This window comes from Sminthopsis crassicaudata, chromosome 4 (genome assembly GCF_048593235.1).
Source record: "Sminthopsis crassicaudata isolate SCR6 chromosome 4, ASM4859323v1, whole genome shotgun sequence".
Lineage (NCBI taxonomy): Eukaryota > Metazoa > Chordata > Mammalia > Dasyuromorphia > Dasyuridae > Sminthopsis > Sminthopsis crassicaudata.
In genome coordinates, this window is record NC_133620.1 from 458,155,242 (window position 1) to 458,176,321 (window position 21,080).

The 21,080-nt window shown below is 51.0% G+C and overlaps 1 protein-coding gene across 1 annotated transcript; it reads left to right on the top strand.

Moving 5' to 3' along the window:
• Positions 1–1,729: 1,729 nt before the first annotated feature.
• Positions 1,730–18,874, top strand: ASL (argininosuccinate lyase). The gene is made up of 17 exons (XM_074263969.1): positions 1,730–1,805; positions 2,163–2,220; positions 8,289–8,483; positions 8,973–9,056; positions 9,453–9,509; positions 9,651–9,748; positions 11,535–11,612; positions 11,768–11,845; positions 12,747–12,799; positions 13,669–13,731; positions 13,988–14,102; positions 14,476–14,560; positions 14,814–14,873; positions 15,703–15,786; positions 16,385–16,465; positions 16,625–16,731; positions 18,111–18,874. The coding sequence occupies exons 2-17, from the start codon at positions 2,209–2,211 to the stop codon at positions 18,253–18,255; spliced, it is 1,395 nt and encodes a 464-aa protein (XP_074120070.1). The 5' UTR covers positions 1,730–1,805; positions 2,163–2,208; the 3' UTR covers positions 18,256–18,874.
• Positions 18,875–21,080: the final 2,206 nt, after the last annotated feature.

Consider the following 21,080-nt stretch of genomic DNA (forward strand, 5'->3'; position numbering starts at 1 on the left):
GAGGGAGAAAAATTTGGAACACAAAATCTTATATAAATGAATGTTGATAATTATCTTTAACATGTACTTGGAAAAATAAAATACAATTGAAAAAAAAGAAAAATGATTGAATCCTAGGGAGCTGATTGAAGCAATGGGAAATGAGATGGAAATTTACCTTCTATTGGAGTTAAAGCTGCACAAATGAGTTTTGTGTGTGTGGTTTTTTTTGTTGTTTTTTTTTTTGTTTGTTTGTTTTTGTTTTTGTTTTTAATGGTGGGAAAAGGAATGAAGAAAAGCTTCCCCCCCCCAGGAAATTGGGGTCAAGTGACTTGGCCAGGGTCACCCAGCTAAGAAGTATTAAGTGTCTGAGGTCAGATTTGAGGGCTAGTGGGCTATCCTAGCTGCTTCAAGAAAAGCTTTTTTTCAGGTGGGCTCAGGCTTGAAAGTAGCTTGAGATTCCCAGAGGTGAGAAGAAAGGAGAATTTTCCCGATTAAGGATAACCTATATCTAAAGATGTGATAGAAAGTCAACTACAGGAGGAAGCAGTAGAGTCTGGCTGCAAGTTAGACTGTATGGTGGACAGTAAAGTGAAGTCAGTCTAGAACATCCATTGGGAGCAAATTTGGGTCTTTGGCATAGGACTAAAAAGGGCCTCGAACGCTAAATTGTGAAGTTTGGCTTTTTTCCTGGAAACCAGAGGGAGGCCCTGGGACTTCTTGAACATCACGGTGGTATCAAGGCCGTCCATTTGGCATCCATGCAAAGAACAAACTGGACAGAGGAGGCAGACCCATCAGGAGGCTTGTTGTAACATTAAATCCGGCTGAGTCAGGTCCGTGACGATCAGAAAACAAGTCCCCGGCAAGGACAAGCTGGAACTGACCAAGTGCCCTCGGTGACATTTTGCAGATGGCGCAATAATCGAAGGGCATTTTCACTGCACCCAGAACCGCAGTGTATGCACAAGGGGTTCAAAGACACGACCCCTGCCCTGGTGCTTAGGGCCTAAGTGTTCCACGCTAGCTCTGAGGTCAATGCTCCGACGAGGAGGGGGACGACCCAAAGCCGGGCCGGCAGACGTGGACCCGGCGTCCCCAGCGGGCCATCCCTGTAGGGGGTTTGCAGGAGACTTGGCCATGGCAACTTTCACAAGTTTTACCAAAAGCAGCGCGGAGTGAGCGCAGAACCTCAGCCCGTGTCCCACGTAAAGAAGCCCAAGCTGGTGCTGGGCATAGAGACTAGGGCATGGAACTGGCACGAGGGCAACATGGGGTGGGGGAAGGGACTCTGGACTTTGAGTCACACGAGCTGGTTCAAATCCCTGCTCTTCTTCTTGTAGTAATATCTGCATAATCCACGCAGAGCTGCGTGCCTCAGTTTCCCCATCTGGGAAATGAGAGGGTAGCCCTCGAGCTCCCTTGCAGCTCTGGCTCTGGGCTCTGAGGAGGAGGCGGGTCCAGCTCCATCCAGTTGGGGAGGGTGGGAGGGGGCGTACAGCAAGGAGGAGCCGGTGGGGGGCGGGGATGTCACGAACCCGGGGACGTTTTCCATCCGGCCCGAATTCGCTCTCCCGAGCGGCCAGTCAGATTTCATCACAGCCCAGGCTCCACAGTTGGCGAGGCGCCGGTGACGCTTGGGGACAGGAGGCGACCCACTGGAAGAGCAGGTAAAGCCGCTCGCCCCACCTCCGCGCAGTGAAGACCCTGATTGGTGTAGCGCCGGGGGAGGCGGGGCCGGGGCGGGGATATGGTGGCGTCATCCTCCCGGGGAAGGAAAAGCCTCGGCGGAGGGACAGGGGTCTGAGCAGAAGCTGTCGCGTCAGGTGAGTCCGGTTCTGGCCGCCGCCTCCGGGAGGGGGGTGTGGCGCGGGGGCAGCGGCGTGCTGCCCTGCCCTGCCTGGCACGCCTGGCCGGAGCTCGGGGCAAGAGCCCGGAGGGCAGCCACGTCCCTGCCTGGGCACGGGGTGGGCGGGGGCCGGCAGGGGACCGGGGACCGGCCCTCGCTCACGTCCCTGTCTGGGCACGGGGTGGACGGGGGCCGGCAGGGGACCGGCCCGCGGTGTCCGGGGTGGGGCTCGGAGGTTCCATCGCTCAGGGGGTGGCGGGGACCCCGCCTCGGGCACGGACGGAGGGCTGTCTGCCAGGGGTCATCGACCCACCATCCTTGTCTCACTTTGCAGATCATCCGGGGTCCGAGATCGGCACTGGGGACAAGCCTTGTCCAAAATGGCATCGGAGGTGAGCCCCTCTCTGCTTCATCTGAGACTAGGCTGCTTAAACTTTTCCCACGCGACGCCCCTTTTTCCGCGATATTTTAGGGGACCCCCGTATACAGACATATACGGTAGGTATACAAAAGCCAACACTTGCTGGCAGCGAATCATAACCTCCCCGCGGCCACATTCACTTATACGAACAGGTCACCAGGACCCAGGTTCAGAAGTTCCGCTCTGAGACCCCTCCCGCCCCACCTGCCCTCCGAGCCTCCATTCCCTCCGCTCCGGAAGAGGTTGGACAAGGGGTCCCCTTGTCCCCCGACTTCTCCCCTGGGGAAATGCCCAAGAAAAGTCCGTTGGGAGGAGGGGCAAATGGGAGGGAGGACCGCTGACCCCTGGAGAGCTGAGGAGAGAGAGATGCCCTTCCTTTTTTCTGGCTGAGGTAATTGGAGTTGTTTCTTGCCCAGAGTCACACAGCCAGGAAGGGTTAAGTGTCTGAAGCCAAATTTGAACTCAGGTCCTCCTGACCTCAGGGCTGGTGCGGTCACCGCCCAGCTGCCCTTTTCTTTTGCCTCCTGGCCCCAGCTCCATCCCGACTCATTTTCCCTCCCTTCCCAGATCACACCCAGATGCCTTTATTCCTGAGATGTGCCAGCCACCTTACTCTTCCCCCCTTCCTTCTCTCCTATTGATTCTCACTTGCTAAAATCAGGCGCCAGTTATGTGAAAACTCCCAGGATCCACCTGTGGAACGGCACTCAGGCATTGCCAGCTCTGTCCTTCCTTGCTTCATGCTTTGCTTTTACCCTATTTCCCAAATCTTGTGGCCCTGATCCCCAATGGAGTCTGGGGAGCCCACAGTTCAAAAATTGCTGGGGAGTGGCTCTCTAGGGGAAGGGAAGGGGAAAAGAATGGGAGGAAATAGCACTTTTTAAAAACCAATCATCCCTGCTCTCCACCTTCTCCCATAGTAGCAGAAAAAAAGCCTAGTCCCATCTCCCATGCTTACTATCTGTGGGACCTTAGACACTTTTCCCCTAAGCCCTCTGTAAAATGAGGGGGTGGTCTTTGCGGTCACCCGTAGGTTTAAATCTTATCATTCAATCTCCTAAGTTCAAACCTTGGCTCAGCCAGTCACATTGGACAATACTTGTCCTGCCCCAGCTCCGGTCAAATGAGGGGTTCTATCTGCACAATTCTCAATCCCATGATGCTTTTTATGCCTCCTTTTTTAACCCCCATCTTTCTTTGATAACCCCCACCCCCCAGCGTTCCTTATTCAAGTTCTTAGATTTCCTTTGGCGAGTTTTTTTATTTTTTTATTTTCTAAGTTGTTAATTTTTAGGGAAATCCAATGAGGAGGGAGGATGGGGAGAGGCTTGTTCCAAAGAATCCAAGAGGGGCAAAGTGCACAGGAGAGGAGAAAAGAGGGGGAGGGGAAGTCAGCAAATGAGGCAGAAACAATCCGGAGTCTTAACTAGTATTTCATGGAAGCTTGTCCCTGGCCACTCAGGGGCAATGAGTCCAAGGCAAATGACCTTGATTTATCTGTCAAGGGGACATGATAATAGCTGGCTGCTTCTAGGGGTCGGTGGGAGGACCACTGAGGTCATGATCCCTCAACTTTGAACCCTTGAAAGTAGAAAGCGCCATTTGCTATTTATGTGCTCATGTGTGCAAGGGTGCTTAGTGGATGGAGCACTGACCTGGGAGTCAAAAGACCCAGCTCTGCTCTTTGACCAATCAGCTAACTGGGTTTCCTCGTCTGTAAAATGAGATGATGATGATGATGATACCTGCCCTACCGACCTCCCTGGGTTGTTGTGAAGACCAAAAGAGCTAATCAAAACACTGGGAGAAGTTACAAATAGGATGCAAATTATTGTTCTTCTCCCACTAACACTGGCCCAGATCCGAATCTGCCTCTGGCTGTTATTTCAGCACTGGGAGGGGAAGGAAAGCAAAGCATCTTCCTGGTTCTTCTTTGGCCCCTGTGTGGAAAGAGCCTGTAGGAGAGCCTGAGTTCACATCCCAGCTTTGTCTCTTGTCTCTGTGACCTTCAGCTGGTCAGGGCCTCCATTTTAAATGAAGAAGGGAAAAGGGCTGGATCGGGGTTTTTAAGCTTGGAATCAATGGGGGGGAAGAGGGATGTAATGAATTTGGATGTTTTTTTTTAAATCCATCTTTATTTTCACGGTTTTTTGTTTCCCTTGTAATCAATCTTAGATATTTTTGAGTGTTTAAAAATATGATTCTGAGAAAGGGTCCCTAGGTGCGCCCCACTGTCTCCCCAAGGTGCCCAGGACATCAAAAGGTGAAGAATCCCAGAAAGAAGTGATTTCTAAAGTCCCACCCGCTTCTCGTGCCCATTATGTGCCCTTTATGTGCTCTGAATGAAAGTCATAGGATCATAGAGATAAAGCTGGGAGGGACCTTAGGAAATTGAATTTATTCATTTGGTAGATGAAGAAACAAACGATGGCCAAGTGAGGGAAAATGCCCAGGCCAAGGTTGCCGAGTCAGGACCAGAGTCCTCTGGGAGGTTGTCTAAGTGCAAGGCTCTTTCTTTTTTTCTTTTTTAAAAATTTATTTTAATAGAGAAAGCTTTTCTTTTAGGAAAAGTTAAGTGACTTGCCTAGGGTCACACAACTTCAGTTCAGTGTTTGAACTCCAGGGTCAATGCTTTGTCCATTGTACCACCCAGCTACCTCAAGGAGTCTCTTTTTCTGAACCACGTTGGGTTGGTGCCTTGAGGACTCTCCCCTTACCCCAAGATTGCCACTTGGTCGAAAATGCCCCATTCCTTCTTCTCTCCCTCTGACATGTCACCAAAGGCTCTGGGAAGTTTGCAATCTTGCCTGCCGCCCGACTTGGACACCAGGGGTTGGCTGGGAGTTCAGAGATAATTGAGTTGCTTTGGAACATGGAGGCCCTTAAGTTGTTGTTACTACTGGGCCACAGCCCTAGGCTAGGGTTGGCATGAGTCATTTGGGAGGAAATGGTACCCATGGCTCTGGCCAGATTTCAATCCCTAATAACAATCTGAATACTCCTAATTATTATTATTATTGTAACACATTTTATGATGCTTTAAGGTTTAGGATTCAAAACAGCAAGCGTGAAAGAGACCCTGTCCTCAAATAGCTTATGTTCTACTGGGGTGGGGGTGATATACAGAGGAAGATTGAGGCTGAAGGGAGAGACATGATGGGTGGAGACAGCTCAGATATGGAGAAATGGAGCTGAGGGGATAAAGAGCAGCTAACTCTGACCTTCTCAAAGAGGTCAGGATCTGGCTGGGTTCAAATCCACATCTGTGCCAAACTTCAATAAAAATGGAGAACTTAAGCCTACGGGGACTAATTGGCTTAGAAAATCACAAATTAACATTATCTATGTTTCATTGTATTTTTATTTATTTTGTCAAATCGTATCATCTGTTATATTCAATGAAAATAATTCAATATCAATTCAATTAGTTAATTTTAATATAAGTAATTTAAATATATTATATTTGATTATATTTTTAAATTTTATTTATAATTTTTGACAGTATATATGCATGAGTAATTTTTTTTTATAACATTATCCCTTGTATTCATTTTTCCAAATTATCCCCTCCCTCCCTCTTCTCCCTCCCCTAGATGACAGGCAATCCCATACATATATTTGATTATATTTCAATCTGTTTCAAGTAATTCTCTAAGTTACTGAAAAGCTGCTGACCTGTATTGGTAGAGGGAATTTCCTCACCCGGGACTTCCCCATATCAATAAAATCACAGGTTCAGCCCCTATCTTTAAGATAGGGAAGAAGCTCTTTCCTTAAAATAGGGAAGCAGTTATAGTAAAAAGAATACTGGTGGTGGAGTAAGAGGATCCAGGTTCAAATTCTGCCTTTGTGCTTACTACATGCTCCCACAAGTCACTTAACTGTTCTCAGCCTCCATCTTCTCATCTGTGAAATGGGATGGTTTGTGAATGCCCTTCTAGCTCTAGGGTTATGCGCCTTGGACAAGAAGTCTTTTGAAACTAGATCTGTAGTCCTATGAACCTGTAAGTTAGGTAACAGAAAGGATTGTTACCCCATTTTATAGATGGGTAAAATGAAGCACAGAGAGGTAGTGTTATCTGTCCCAAGTGACACAGCTAGGGCATCTGGGAAAGAACCAGACTTGAACTCAGCTCTCGCATATCTTCCTCCCACTCTTCCATCTCAGACAGAAGGTCTGGTCCCTGCTCCTGGTCCTCCAGCTGAGTTTTTGCTCACTAGCACGTGCTTTAGTTGGGCCCCCTGTGCTCATCCAAGGGCGCTGGGTTGGAGGCTGAGCAAGGTCTCAGGCAAACACAGAAGCCAGAGCCTGGTTACTTCCTTGTGACGATTGGCTCTCTGAACTACGTGGTCCAGTGGAACATTGACCCCAGGGAGATCAGGTCCAGGGTTCCTGGCAATATTTCCCTTTGCACATTGGGGAAATGGAGAATAAGGAGGGGCATAGTGGGGAGAGAGAGAGGGGCCAGGACACGTCAGCCCCCCTCTAGGGGCCTCTGGGAAGAGGGGTTCGCACAGGGAGATCCCAGTGTGCTCAGCAGCCCATGGTCACCTGTCAGAGGCTCAAGGTCCTAGGGTCCTGAACTTAGGCTTGGAAGGGATGGGGAAGCAACTAGACCTACTGCCTTGTTTTATGGATGAGGAAACAGGAGACAAGAGAGGTTGTTATAGGACTGGGGGGGAGGGGCGCAGCTAGTGCTGGAGAAGGCATAGAGGCCCGAGGGCAGGGGTGGGGGTCCAGGTGCAGAAGTCTGGGTTTTTGGCAGAACTTACTGGGAGGCTAAGCTCACCCTGGAGCAGAGAGGCGCCTAAATGGGCCCTTCTGCCAAGACAGGCCCCGGGCACATCCGAACTTGGGGTCTTCCTGAGTCAGCCCATCTTGGCTCTGACAGACTGGGTGACCTCAAGCAGCTAAGCTAACTTCTCTAGGCCTCTGTCTGTGCATCTGTAAAATGGGAACAATCATACCCCCTCTGCCTGTCTGAGTGTTGTGAGGACCAGAGAGAGAAGAGATCACCCAAGTGCTCTACAGATAGCAAATGGAAAAGTCAAGTCAACACACATTTCTCTGTCTCTTTCTCTCTCTTTCCCCTCCCTTCTTCTCTCCCTCTCCCTCTCTCTGTCTCTCTCTCTCCTGTCTCTCTTTGTCTCTCGCTTTCTCCCTCTCTCCCTCTCCCTCTCCCTCTCTCCTCTCTTTCTGTCTTTCCCTTTCTGTGTGTCTATTTCTTTCTCTCTCTTTGTCTCCTTCCCTCCCTCTTCTCTCCCTCTTTCTTCTCTTCCTCTGTCTCTGTCTGTCTCTGTGTGTGTGTGTGTGTGTGTGTGTGTGTGTGTGTGTGTGTGTGTCTCTTTTCTCCCCCACCCCTGCCCCATGTGTCAGTGAAGGCAATTTCATCAGGAAGAATTAATATATATTAACTTATTAAGATTGATAATTAAGATAGAATTCAGGAGGGACGTGCAACTTGAGCTGAGTGTCGAAGGCCAGGAGGAGATGACAGAGAATTCCAGAGCCTGGAGGAGAGAATTTTATAGTTGATCCTGCAGGCCCTGGGTATCACTGGAGTTTACAGAGCATGGGGGGAGTGAGCAGATTTGGGGGAACTATTCACGCTCAGATGCCAGTGCCAGGTCTTGGAGGTCCCGTGTACGCCAGTGTGGTAGTGCAGTGCCTGGTGGTATACAGCAAACACTAACTAGGGGGTTATTAGGGTCTCCAGATGGGGCGGCTGAGATAAGATACAGCTGTAAAGCAGGAGACATATCTGGGCTCCCTGCGTCGGACCCGGCTCTCAGGGATTCCCAGAAATCTTTTCTGGCCCCTCTGTCTAGACAGCAGCCCATGGACCAGCGCCAAGCCTTGACCTCAGTCCCAGAGTTCTGGGCTCTGCCTCTGCCAGTGGGCAGCTGGCACAGTGATTGATGGGAAATGGGGTGCTGGGAAGCAGAGCTGGGGCCCCACCTGCAAAGATGCCCTGTAGGCCTTGGCCGAGGGGTCCACTGCCGGCAGATGCCAACTGTGTCCCCTTGTCTTTCCGGCAGAGCGGGAAGCTGTGGGGCGGCCGGTTCGTGGGCTCAATCGACCCCATCATGGAGAAATTCAACTCGTCCATCTCGTACGACCGGCGCATGTGGGAGGCCGACATCCAGGGCAGCAAGGCATACAGCAAGGGACTGCAGAAGGCAGGGCTCCTCACCAAAGCAGAACTGGACAAGATCCTCCAGGGCCTCGACAAGGTAGCCTGCCTCCCTGCCCACGCCCCCTTGTTCTTCCTTCCTGTCCCTGGAGAGAGAATCCCCTCACCATTCCTCTTAGCTAAAGTCAGTGACATTTAACCCCAGAGGCATTGGGATACAATGCTCAGGGAGGGAGCCGGCCTGACAGACAGGATGTCCAAGGTTCAAGTCTCCCCACCTGCCCACACTGACTGGGCGATGGCCCCTCAGGACCTTCCCCAGATCTAAGACTTAAATGTCTAGAGTAGGTACTGATCTGCTTTGGGGGCGGACCTCCTGTGCTGGATTATGGATCCACCTGGATCCACATTGTGCTGGGAGGGCAGGTCCATAAGCAATACAAGAGGAGACCAGAGGGGGAGCACTGATGGGGAGAGCAGAGGTGGGATGTGGAGAGGGTCCCCTGAGCCATCAGCCAAGCAGGGCAGTGAGGATCCCCTTCCACCCGCCCCTTTCCCTTGACTCTGGGACCGGATGCTGTCCATGCAGGTGGCTGAGGAATGGGCCATCGGCACATTTGCCCAAAACCCCAACGACGAGGACATCCATACGGCAAACGAGCGGAGGCTGAAGGTACGGGCCGCTCTGCCCTCCCCCTCCCCTTGCCCTTGCTCCCTCCTTCCCTTCATGACCAGCGCAACCCACTGATTGAGGAGGCTACCAAGACAGAAATGAAACATATATATATAAGACACATAGGGGAGACCATTAGCCTAAGTCCCCTTCACTTCCTCATGTCCAAGGCCTTCCTATCCCCATCCTGTGGGGGCTGAGATTACATGGGACAGGGTTCCTTCTAGAAAGAGTGGGGCCATGAGGTGTGGGGTCTGTAGCTGTCCATCCATGGGGAAGAGAAGAACAGGGCCTGGTTTTGATGCTGGGGAGAAGTCCCCTTCTGAGCCCGGGCAGGCTGGCGGGGAGCCAATGATCATTCACATGCCCTCTGAACTTGCCCCTCACCCTTTGCAGGAGCTCATTGGGGAGACCGCCGGGAAACTGCACACGGGACGCAGCAGGAATGACCAGGTAGCCCCCTCCTCCACCCCGGGCCCGACCTCCCATCACCCACCCCCCAATCCACATTTGGTCATGGAGGGGTTTCCCTGCACCAGGCCCTGGCTCTCGGGCTGCACAGGTTCTAAGAGCTGGCCCTTTCCCCTCTGCCAGGTGGTCACAGATTTGAGGCTCTGGATGCGAAAGTCCTGCTCATCCCTGTCTTCCCACCTCCGGACACTCCTCATGACCATGATGGAGCGGGCTGAAGCGTGAGTCCCCCTCCCCACGAGACCTCAGAACCCCAGAACCTCTGAGCTCCAAGGGACTTAGATAACTGATGCTGAGAGTGACTGAGAGCGGGTGGGTGGGAGGGAATCCTGGGCTACCTTCGAGGTCAAATAGTCAATCAACAAACATCTGGAAAGTTCCTACTATAAAAGAGGCAGGTGCTAAGGGGAAAGACTGTTTCCTTTGGAGACATGATCTGGGTGCAAATATTGCTCCTGTCAAACCTGTATAATCTTAACCTCTCACTTCAGCTTCCTCATCTCTAAAATGAGAAGGTTGGCCTTGAAAGGTCCTTCTGAATTTGATTCTGTGAGCTAGGATCTGTGTATTTCCTGGAAGGACTCCCCCAACTCCTCCCTTTTGGGGAGAACTGTTGATAGGTGACCTTTGCTGGGGTACAAGAGCCCTCTTGGTAAAGAATAAAGAGGAGGCTTGGGAGAACGATCCTCCAGTGTGCTAGGACTGAGGTCTAGCTGCAGATCAGGGAGCCCCACAGATGCTGGCCCCCTCGGCATCACTCCCCCTTCTTACAAGGAGCCCGAGGGGCAGGACCCCTGCAAGGTGTCAATGGAAGGGAAAAGTAGAGCTTCCTCTCCCAGCACAGAGCTGGGGCGGGGCAGGGTGAGAGGAAAGGGGGACACAGAGAAGAAACCCTAGACAGACTGGGACCCGAGTCCACTGCACTAAAGACAGAAAGACCAAAGGTCCCTTGCAGGGAGGGCTGCCTGTTAATGTTTAAGTACCTCCCCCTTCTCCTGCTGTCCTGGGAACACAGGCCAAGGGGAGGGCTAGGCCGGGAACACCAGTCCTAATTTGGACTCAGACCCAATTTTTGGATAGAGGGGTTCGGCTTTCCCGGTCAATCAACAGTCAACAAGCAAAGCATTTATCAAGCACCTACTGTGTCCCACGTATTGAGGATTTTTTTTTAAACAGGCAAAAACACTGACATGAAAATGGAGAAAGCAATGTGTAAAATATTGTACATATAAAGTAAAAATGGTATAATCTCAGAGGCAAGGGACTAGACAGGGGATAGAAAAGGCCTCCTGGAGAAGGGGGGCCTGGAGCTCAGCCTTGAAGCCAGGGGGTACAAGGTAGGCAGCGGGACAGCCATGGCAAAGGTGTGGAGGTAGGAGATGGAGGGTTGGATATGAAGGCTAGCTAGTAGACCAGTGTGCATTCAAGAAGAATGGAAAAGTCAGATGGATTTATAAGTGATTTCTACCAACAATTAATTCCAATACTTTGTAAACTATTTGGAAAAATAGGTAAAAGAGTTTTGCCAAATCCCTTGTACAACACAAATGTTGCCATCACTAATCCTTAAACCAAGAAGAGCCAAATCAGAGAAAGAAAATCACAGAACAATCTCCCTAATGAATATTATTGTAAAAATTTTAAATAAAATATTAGCAAAGGGATTATAGCAACTTATCAGCAGGATAATACACTAGGACCAAGTGGTATTTATACCAGGGATAAAGGGCTGGTTCAGTATCAGGAAACTATTGCCATAATCGACCATATCAATAACAAAACCAACAGAAATCATATGGTAATCTCTGTAGATGAAAAAGACTAGAAAAGATGGGAGGGGGACCAGGTTGTAAGGGCCAGAAAGACCTCCAAGATATAATCAGGCACCTGTTGTTGCCAGGCAGCCCCACCAAAAGGCCCTTGTTTCTGTATTGATATAAGCCAGAGGAGTAGAGAGTGAGTATAGAATAGTACCCTGGAAAATTGCTGTACTTGTATCTGTTCTAGGGAAAAAGATGTGCTCTTTCCAGGCTACACCCACCTACAGAGGGCTCAGCCCATCCGCTGGAGCCACTGGATCTTAAGGTAAGGGCGGGCAGCCCTGGTGGGGGCCTCTGGCTTGGGAAGATGCGCTCAAGGAGGAGGACTCCCCAAACTCTCCTCCCAGCCTCTAGCCAGATCTTTGGGAGTCTGGGAATCCCCAGTCTCCTCCCATGCTGACTTTTGTTCTGTCCCCACAGTCACGCCGTTGCCTTGTCCCGAGACCTACAGCGTCTGCTGGAGGTGAGGAAAAGAATTGACGTGCTGCCCCTGGGGAGGTGAGTAAGGGACTGGGCAGGAAGGGAGCGTAGGAGCCATCTAGCAAACGGGGTGATTAGACTGGAGGGGGAAACTGAGGTGGGGAGAGGGGAAATCGGGAAATCATAGACTCTGAAACAGAAAGAGAGCAGTGACCATATTGTCCAGCCCATGGCGTCCAGTGCAACAAGCACTTAGTCTGGAGGGAGATTACTACCGATGTGGTGACTCCACCCCTTTGGGCCTTAGTTTTTCCCTCTGTTAAAGGAGGGAAGTGGACTAGAGGGCCTCTAGGTCAGCCTCCTTCAGCTTCAAGGTCCAAGCAAAGGGATCCTCCCTAAGAGATACCCACTAAGTGGCTTGTCCGATGTTAACCAAACCAGAGGCAAAGCGGGGACTAGAACCCGGCTGTCCAGACTGCAGGAGAGCTGCTTACCCACCTTCCCTGGGTTATGGGCTGGGCTGGGTTATGCTCTGGGACCAAGAGGAAAACGACAGGGAGCAGGGGGCTATGGGATAGTAGCAGCCAGTGGCAGGGCTTCCACCTCTTCCTTGCCTGCGGGAGGGATTTCTCAGATTTCTGTTTGTGAAGCAGGGAATGGTCCTCCCTTCCCTAAGACGAGTTCTGGGGGCCATTAAGGGAGGAGTCAGGGGTACCTACAGAGAGAGGGGAGTATTGGGGGAGAGAGGCTCCAGACTTCGAGTTAGGAGATGCTCAGGTTAAAATCCTGCCTCAGACCCTTCGGGCAGATCACTCTCTTCATCTACAAAATGGGCACACGTAACTAATCTCCTAGAGTTGAGAAGAAAGCACTCTTAAATGTTCTAGGGATGTCAAGTGGCTTTATCATTATGATCACCATTAACCAGAATATTCCCATTTTTTCCTTTCTTCTTCCCCTCTCCCACCACGGCCTCCAGTGGGGCCATTGCCGGCAACCCCCTGGGAGTGGATAGGGAGCTGCTCCAAAAAGGTAAGCCCCGCCCCGGGGGGGAAGGCCCTTCAGGCTCCATCTCCTCCCTCAGAACCACAGCTCTGGGTCTAGAAGAAAGCTCAAGGGCCTGAGACAGAGGGTCCTAGACCTTGGGCCCTTCAGAGGCCCAAAGGAGGCTGCCCAGGTTATGGGATAGATTCCAACCTCAGTCCTGGGTCTCCAGCTGCTGGGCCCTCCCATGGGGCTCTGGGGCTCTCACCATTGGGGTCATCACTCCCTTCGCCCCAAAATGCATAAATAAAATACATAGTGTTACAAAGAAAACCAAAAGTTAATGAAAAAATAAAAATGCAATTTTAAAATATGAATCTTGGGGGCAACTGGGTGGCGCAATGGATAGAGCACCAGCCCTGAATTCAGGAGGACCCGAGTTCAAATCTGGTCTCAGAAACTTAACACGTCCTAGCTGTGTGACCCTGGGCAAGTCACTTAACACCAGCCTGGGGGGGGGGGGGAAATATATATAAACTCTTATTTTTAAATGCATAAAACACCCAGGGTTACAAAGGACACCAGGGATTAGTGGAAATAAAGATGTCATTTTGTCTCTTGTTAAGTTCATGGACCCCTGACATCTGCCCAGAGGATCCACGACCCCTTAGGTTAAGCACCCAGATCGTCCCCTGGGTAGCTGCAGCCCAGAGGGGAGAATTCATCTGTCTGGGGTCACACAGCATGAGCAGCATCTGGGTCTCTTGGCCCCCAGACCAAGCTTTGAGCTGAAGGGCAGACCTCCCACTCCCATTCCCTACTCCCCACCTCCTGAAGCGGGGACTTTGTTAACTGCCCCCTGGCCCAGAACACGGGGAATGAGTCATTCTTGTGCATTTATCCCCCCCCCCCCCCAGAGTTGAATTTCAGCGCCATCACCCTCAACAGCATGGACGCCACCAGCGAGAGGGACTTTGTGGGTGAGTGTTGCCCCTGGTGCCCTTTCCTCGGCTCCGGAACTCTTCCCCCAGCTTCTCTTCCTCTGGTGTCCTTCCCCCACTTCCTGTTTCATCAGTAACCCCCCTCCCCTTGCCCCTTCCCTAAACCCAAAACGTTCAGGGTCCAGGACATGTCCCATTGTAGGAGGTGGCTGGTGGGACAGTGGGGGGGGGGGGGGCTACCGGAGTGGGGCGACTGCTCAGCTCCAGGATATTCTTTCTACCTGTCCCCCAAAAGCCGAGTTCCTCTTCTGGGGCTCTCTATGTATGACGCACCTCAGCAAGATGGCGGAGGACCTGATCATTTACGGCACCAAGGAATTTAGCTTCGTCCAGCTATCCGATGCCTACAGGTGAGGGGGGGCTGCCCTTCTGCCCTACTCCCCGACCCCCTACCATGGCCGGCTGGGCCGAACCAGCCCGGAAGCCTCCTCCCCTCGTGGGCCCCAGTGACCCAGACGGGGCCATCAAGGCCGGCCCCCTCCCCTTATACCCCGACAGGGCCTGGAGAGAGAGGGGAAAGGGTCTCAGGGCACTCCGGTCCCTCCTTCTAGAGAGGAGGAAACTGAGCCCCAAAGTAGTAAGAATCCACGTCCCATGAACCCAAAGCAAGCCATCTGTCCGCCCACATCTTCCTTCATTTGGGAGTCCTCTGCAATGCAGGTCGAGGGGACCAGTGGAATGGGAATCCCCCCCATTTTAAACATGCGGTTTCTGTGTCTTTAGCACGGGGAGCAGCCTGATGCCCCAAAAGAAAAACCCAGACAGCCTCGAGTTGATCCGGAGCAAAGCGGGGCGAGTGTTTGGACGGGTGAGGGACGTCGTGGGGGGCACTGGCCAAGAAGAGATGGGAGGATGTAGAGGGGTGGGGAGGGGGCTGGAAGACAGGGGGTCACAGAAGATGCTTAGACCCATCCCCTCCGGGACCAAATGCTAGAAGTGGGGGGGGGTCACAGAAGATGTTTAGACCCATCCCCTCCCATGGCCCTCCCCATCCCCTCCCCCACCCCAGGCCCTGGCCCTCCTGGCCTTGGAGTCTCACTCCCACTCTTCCCATCATGCAGTGTGCTGGGCTTCTGATGACACTCAAGGGACTTCCAAGCACATACAACAAGGACTTACAGGTAGGACCACTGACTGGATATTCTACCTCCCTGAGGGTCTCTTTTAGTGTTGTTGTCTGTCAGCCAATAAACATTTATTAACCACCTGCTGTGTGCCAGACACTGTGCTAAGAGCAGGGGGTAACTGGCAGGGTGATTTCTGCCCCGAGGAGCAGGGAGAGAAGCCATCCAAACACTGTGTCCAAATGGGTGACGTGCAGGAGAAGTTGGGAATCAGCAGAGAAGGGGGACTGCTAGAACTAAGGGGGACACAGTAGGTGCTTAATAAGTGCTTGGAGACTTCTTGACTGATCGATGGCAGAGCCGGACGACTGCCTTTCCCTTTGCTGTGCCCAGTATTGGGTGCTCTGTGGCCCACGCGGCTCAGAGGCCCAGGGACCCAGGGTAGCACCCCCAAGGGCTTGCTCGTCCATGCGTGGAAGCGTGTGGTTACCTCAGTGTATGAGTTCCCTCCAGGAGCTGGGTGGCCCAGTGGATAGAGCACCAGTCCTGGAGTGAGGAAAACCTGAATTCAAATCTACCCTTAGACCTTTACTTGTTTGCCTCAGTTTCCTCAACTGTAAAATGAGGATAATTATGGGGCCTGCCTCGCAGAGTTTTTCTGGAGATCACATTCATAAAGTGCCTGGTATATAATAGGTGCTATATAAATGCTTAACACCTTTTCCCCTTTCCTTGGATCCACAGACCTAGGAAAGCCACTGGGCTCTGGTGAAAGGGAGAGGGGGGGCCCTCTCAGACCCTGGGGGGCAGTGGGAGGGAGAAGGTGCAGGGAAAGCTGAGCCCTCTGCCCCTCCTTACTAACCTGTCCTCCCCCTTTGCCCCCCAGGAGGACAAAGAGGCCGTCTTCGAGGTCTTTGACACCATGAATTCTGTGCTGCAAGTGGCCACCGGCATCATCTCTACCATGAAGGCAAGAAGCTGCCTCCACACCCCTTACTATCCTGACTCACTCCCCCCAAGTCTGCCCTGGGGGGGCTGAGAATAAAGGGGCCACCAGAGAGGGTGGGGAAGGTGGGCCAGTGGCCCAGGGGGAGGCCCAGAGGTCCAGGAGGAGACTAGAGATCCAGGAGAAGACCCTGAGATCCAGGGAGAGAAGCCCAGGAGGAGGCCCAATGGATTTGGAGGCCAAGGACTCCCCAGGTCCACTGCTCCTAACTTGTCTGGCTTTGAGCCTGTCACTCACCCTGTGGGAGCCTCTGTTCTTCATCTATAGAATGAGCGGTTGGTCAAGACGACCTGCAAGTTTAGAAAAAGGCATATTTTACATGTGATCAAATTGACTTTTAAAACAAATTTTTAAAATTTACTTCACCGAATATTTCCCAATCACCTGTAAAAAAAAAAAAAAAAGCTCTCAAGAATCATTTTATAATTGTGAGTCCCAAAGTCCATCCGTCCTTGAGCGGATGACGAGCTGATGTTAGTTCTCCTCGGCTTTCACAGCGGGGCCTCCCATAAATTTCTCACCTCCTGGCTTTTTAAAGGCGCCTTTCCATGTTTTATTGCAGATCAACAAGGTGTGCATGGAGGAGGCTCTCAGCCCGGACATGCTCGCCACAGACCTCGCCTACTACCTCGTCAGGAAGGGGGTAAGGGGCACGGCAAGACCCGGCCGTCACGGGGGGCAGAGGCCTGGAGCCAGGGAGCCCAGGGAGTCGGGGAGCCAGGGAGCCCGGGCCATGGAGGGGGCAGGGGCGCGTGGAAGGAGGGAAACCAATGCCCCCTTTCCCTCCTTCTCTCCGGCCCAGATGCCATTCAGGCAGGCCCATGAGGCCTCGGGAAAAGCAGTCTTCATGGCGGAGACCAAGAAGCTGGCCCTCAACCAACTCTCTCTGTCAGAGCTGCAGACCATCAGGTGCGAAGCCCTTTCTCAGGTCCCTGTAGCTCCGGGCAGCATGCACTAAGTGCCCCGATGGCGTGGAGGGCAGGGTGGATGCTAGACTATCTGTAGCCCCGCCATTGCTTCCCAGAGAACCAACCACATCCACAAGACATTGTAGGGGCTGCAATCAGCAGTTCACATTTTGCCATGCCAGATTCCTCTAACGCAGAGTCAATCAACCTGTTGCAAACAGGGAAAAGGGATGACTCCCTGGGGAGGACGGAGTGGGCAAAGGCAATGCCTCTAGAGTCAGAGGGCCCAGGTTCCAGTCTCGCCTCCCACTTAGGCCCCGGGCATCCTTAGTCCAGCCCCTGCCCGGGCCTTCAGCTCACACACGGGCGCCGGGGCCGCCAAAGTCCCCCAAGAGCTTGTCCTCAGGGAGCTTCCGGTCTGGAGCATGAGGAGAATGGGCAGGCCCAGATACAAGGCAGGGCCCCAGCTTTGGGCTGCAGAGGGCCCGAGCTCGTCGGGGCCAGGCCTTGTCCCTTTTCACCCAAGAAACTTTGGCACGGCCCCCGCTTACAAGCACATAGGCCAGGCGTGCACATCAAGCATTATTTCATGACCCCCACATTCAGTTAGAAGACCCTCCGGGGGTCATGACTCACAGCTTAAGAAGCTGGAATCTACCTTCCCTCCACTCTGGCCAAGGAGAAACCCGAGGCCTTGCTGGAGGCTCCATTTCTGTGGCTCTGGCCCCCAGCCCTGCAGCAATATGGTGTCGTTTGAACTCTCACCTATCTGGGGAGGTGGGTGCTTTTATTAACCCATTTCAGAGATGGGGAAACTGAGGTACAGAGGTGAGTGGCTTACTCAAGGTCACACAGCTGGTAAGTGTCGGGGGCTGGGTGCCACTGGCCGCCTCTGGGTGATGCAGACCCTTGTACTTCAAGTCTAGGACTCTTTCCATTGTCTCCACTGCCTCCCAGAGGTCAAATGTGGTCAGGAAGGAAGGGAGGCTTTCCAGCTGGGGGGGCCAGGGTAAAATCAGGGAAAGCTTCCTGCAGGAGGCAGCCTGAGCTTGGCTGGAGGCTTAGACCGGGAATCTTTTGTGGGATGTCGTGGGGGACAAGAAGAGGGAGGAACATCTCCCCACCCCCGGCCTCACACCTTAACGTGAAATATAATTAATAAATATACGATACATAATACACGCTAGCCATGACATATAATGTGTATGCTATGTATACTATACATACTCAACATATTATTAGACATCCCCTATACTTTACTATATAATTAATTAATATAATATATGGTAAATATCACATAGAGTATGTTTACTATGTACGTAAGGCGTACATATACAACATTATTAGACATCCACTATCCTATTCCCACTCTCCTTGCAGCCCCTTGTTCTCCAGTGACGTGAGCCAAGTGTGGAACTACTCCAACAGCGTGGAGCAGTACAAGGCCCTGGGCGGGACGGCCAAGAGCAGCGTGGAATGGCAGATTCAGCAGCTGAGGGACTTGCTGCGGACCCTGCCGCAATAGAGACCCCCAGCCAGCCCCTGCCCCAACTCACAGAGCCCAGGGGACTCAGCCTTCATCCTGGTGAAGGCAGGAGAGGGGGCGCCGTGGAGACAGTGTGGGGCTGGGGGCATGAGGGACCTGAGTTCAGATCCTGCCCCAGATAGCTGGGACATCCAGGGCAAGTGACTTGACTTTCCAGGGCCTCGGTTTCCTTGTCTGCAAAATTCTAGTTCTGAATCTAGAGGCTTATATTTCCCCTTTATTATAACGCATTTCATGGGGCTGGGGTGCGGGGGGACAAAGGAAAAGAGAGATGGGCAGGGGAAGGCGTGGAGGCCCCTGGACTACATCCCTTTTCATGCTCTCCCCCAGGATTCTCAATGACCCCCCCACCTCATTTACTGCCTCGGCCTCTCCCTCGCCCCCAAATCAGAACGCCCGATGCCGGCTGTCATCCCCGTGACTCTGGCTCTACTTACATGGAGTCATCCACGAGCGCCTGTCAGATGTCTCCTATGGGTTCGGGGATATACAAAGTGGAAAAAGTCCTGCCCTCCAGCAGCTTATGTTTTATGTGCAGAGGGGCGGGGAACAACATGTATTCATCTAAGTATATACAAATATACATATGGTCAATAAAGGAGCGTTTTAGTGCCTTCTGTGCCAGACAGAAAATAACGTGCAAATATTTCAAATAGACATCAATATCTAACATACATTCATATGGATATGGATATCAATATCTATATAATACATATGACATTATACACTATCTGCTCTAATTAATAAAAATAATATAGTATTTAGTATATCTAGTAAATAAAAAATAATAAATATGTCATAGATAAAATATAAGGGATGTATATTATATATAACATAATATGTATATTACACACAAACTATGTTACTATCTGATATATAATTAATAAACAATATATATGTACTATGTATCATATATATGATATAGTATTACTATATATCATATATACATATATTACATATTATATATCCACCACACATTACTATATATAATTACTAAAAATACCATATATAATACATACTATAAATGACATAGTATCTATACTATTTATTATACATATTATACATCCACTACACATTACTATCTGCTACATATAATTAATAAATATACTCTATCTAATACAATCTGCTATATATAATTAATAAATATACTCTAATACTATCTGCTATATATAATTAATAAATATACTCTAATACTATCTGCTACATATAATTAATAAATATACTCTATCTAATACTATCTATCTGCTATATATAATTAATAAATATACTCTATCTAATACTATCTGCTATACATAATAAATAGACTCTGTTCACCCTATAAGCTCATTTTAGGGGTGAGCCACTAGGAAACACCATAGTGCAGACAGTGCTGGGCCCTGGGTCCTGAGTTCAAATGTGACCTCACACTAGTTCTGAGAGCCTGGGTATGTCACTTGACCCTGCCTACCTCAGCTTCCTCCTCAATCGAATGAGCCATAGCAGGAAATGGCAAACCATGTCAGTGACTTTACCAAGAAAACCCCACATGGGGTCACAGAGGGTAAAGCTGCACATATTAGGGGTGCAACCTCTGTTCAGACCCAAATAATCACTTTTACTTAGATACCTCCCAAAGCTATAACTCCAGCCATCACCTCTCTCCTGAGCTCCAGAGCCCTATTTCCAAGCCTACTGAGGGTAGTGTAAAAAAGCATTTAATTTGCACTCAAGGCTGAGACGCTGGGCAAGTCACTTAATCTCCCTAGGACTCAGTCTACAATTCTGTAAAATACAGGAGTGGGAATATTTGGTCTCTGAAGTCCCATCCACCACCAGACCTTTTACCCTATCTGGATCCCGCTTCCACACCCCTCCATGTCCCTATCTCCAAATGAGAGGAAAGGCCTCGGGGTCCCTCCCAGCTGCCTCCTTTCGGCTCTAGCTGTGGGACCTTAGGCAGCTAAACTAATCTGTTTGTAGCTGTTTGCTGAGCACCTTCCTTTTCCAAGGAGAGGATCAACAGGGGCCAGGAGATCACCCAGCTCTGCTTTCTGAGATGCTTTCTACCTCCCACCCTCTCACTGACTTCCCAGGATCTCCTTCACACTGGGATAGAATCCCCCCCCTCACCCTTTTTCTAGACTCCCAGATTTAGAACTAGAAGAGATCTCAGAGATTGGTTATCTGGCTCAACCCCTTGTTTGGCAGATGAGGAAACAGGCCCGGAGGATTAGGGATTATTTGCTCAATGTCATCCAGGTCAGAAATACAAGAGCTGAGATTCTAAGCCAGGTTCCTGAGTGCAGATCCAGCACAGGGCCCCAGAATCCCCAGGATACATGTTTCCTGCAGGGCTGGGGACCACTCCCTTCACTCAGCTCCCAAGGTGGAAGGGTGGGTGGGTGGGTGGGTGGGGCTGAGTATGCAGTGGGTGCGACCTGGGTCTCTTCCCAGCACGGCCCATCAGAGTTCCCAGGGTACCTCAAAGAGCCTCCTCTCTCCTGCTCTCATCGGCTCAGCTTCCCATTGCTCATGTCCCTGTCACTATTGAGTACCACTGATTAGCAGTCCATGTCCATGTAAGCTTTTACAGATGTTATTGTTGGCTTTTGATATTTGCAAAAGTACATTTCCCACAACACCTCTGTCCATGGGCAGAGTAGATTTAAATTTAGCATGGCTTCCATGGAACATCAGTCCCACAAAATTCACATCCAGATGAGCCTGGGTGATGGTGAGTTACCACTTGGGCGGGAACTCCAGAAGGTCACTCCTTGCTCCTCTGAGCATCAGTGGTGGTCTGGCCACAAAGTCTCGAAGCATCC

Bases quoted from the DNA above. Each gene is read 5' to 3' on its own strand.
- ASL (XM_074263969.1), top strand. The intron at 14,103-14,475 runs GTGAGGGGGGGC...CTGTGTCTTTAG, and splicing joins CAGCTATCCGATGCCTACAG to CACGGGGAGCAGCCTGATGC. The intron at 14,561-14,813 runs GTGAGGGACGTC...CCCATCATGCAG, and splicing joins CGGGGCGAGTGTTTGGACGG to TGTGCTGGGCTTCTGATGAC.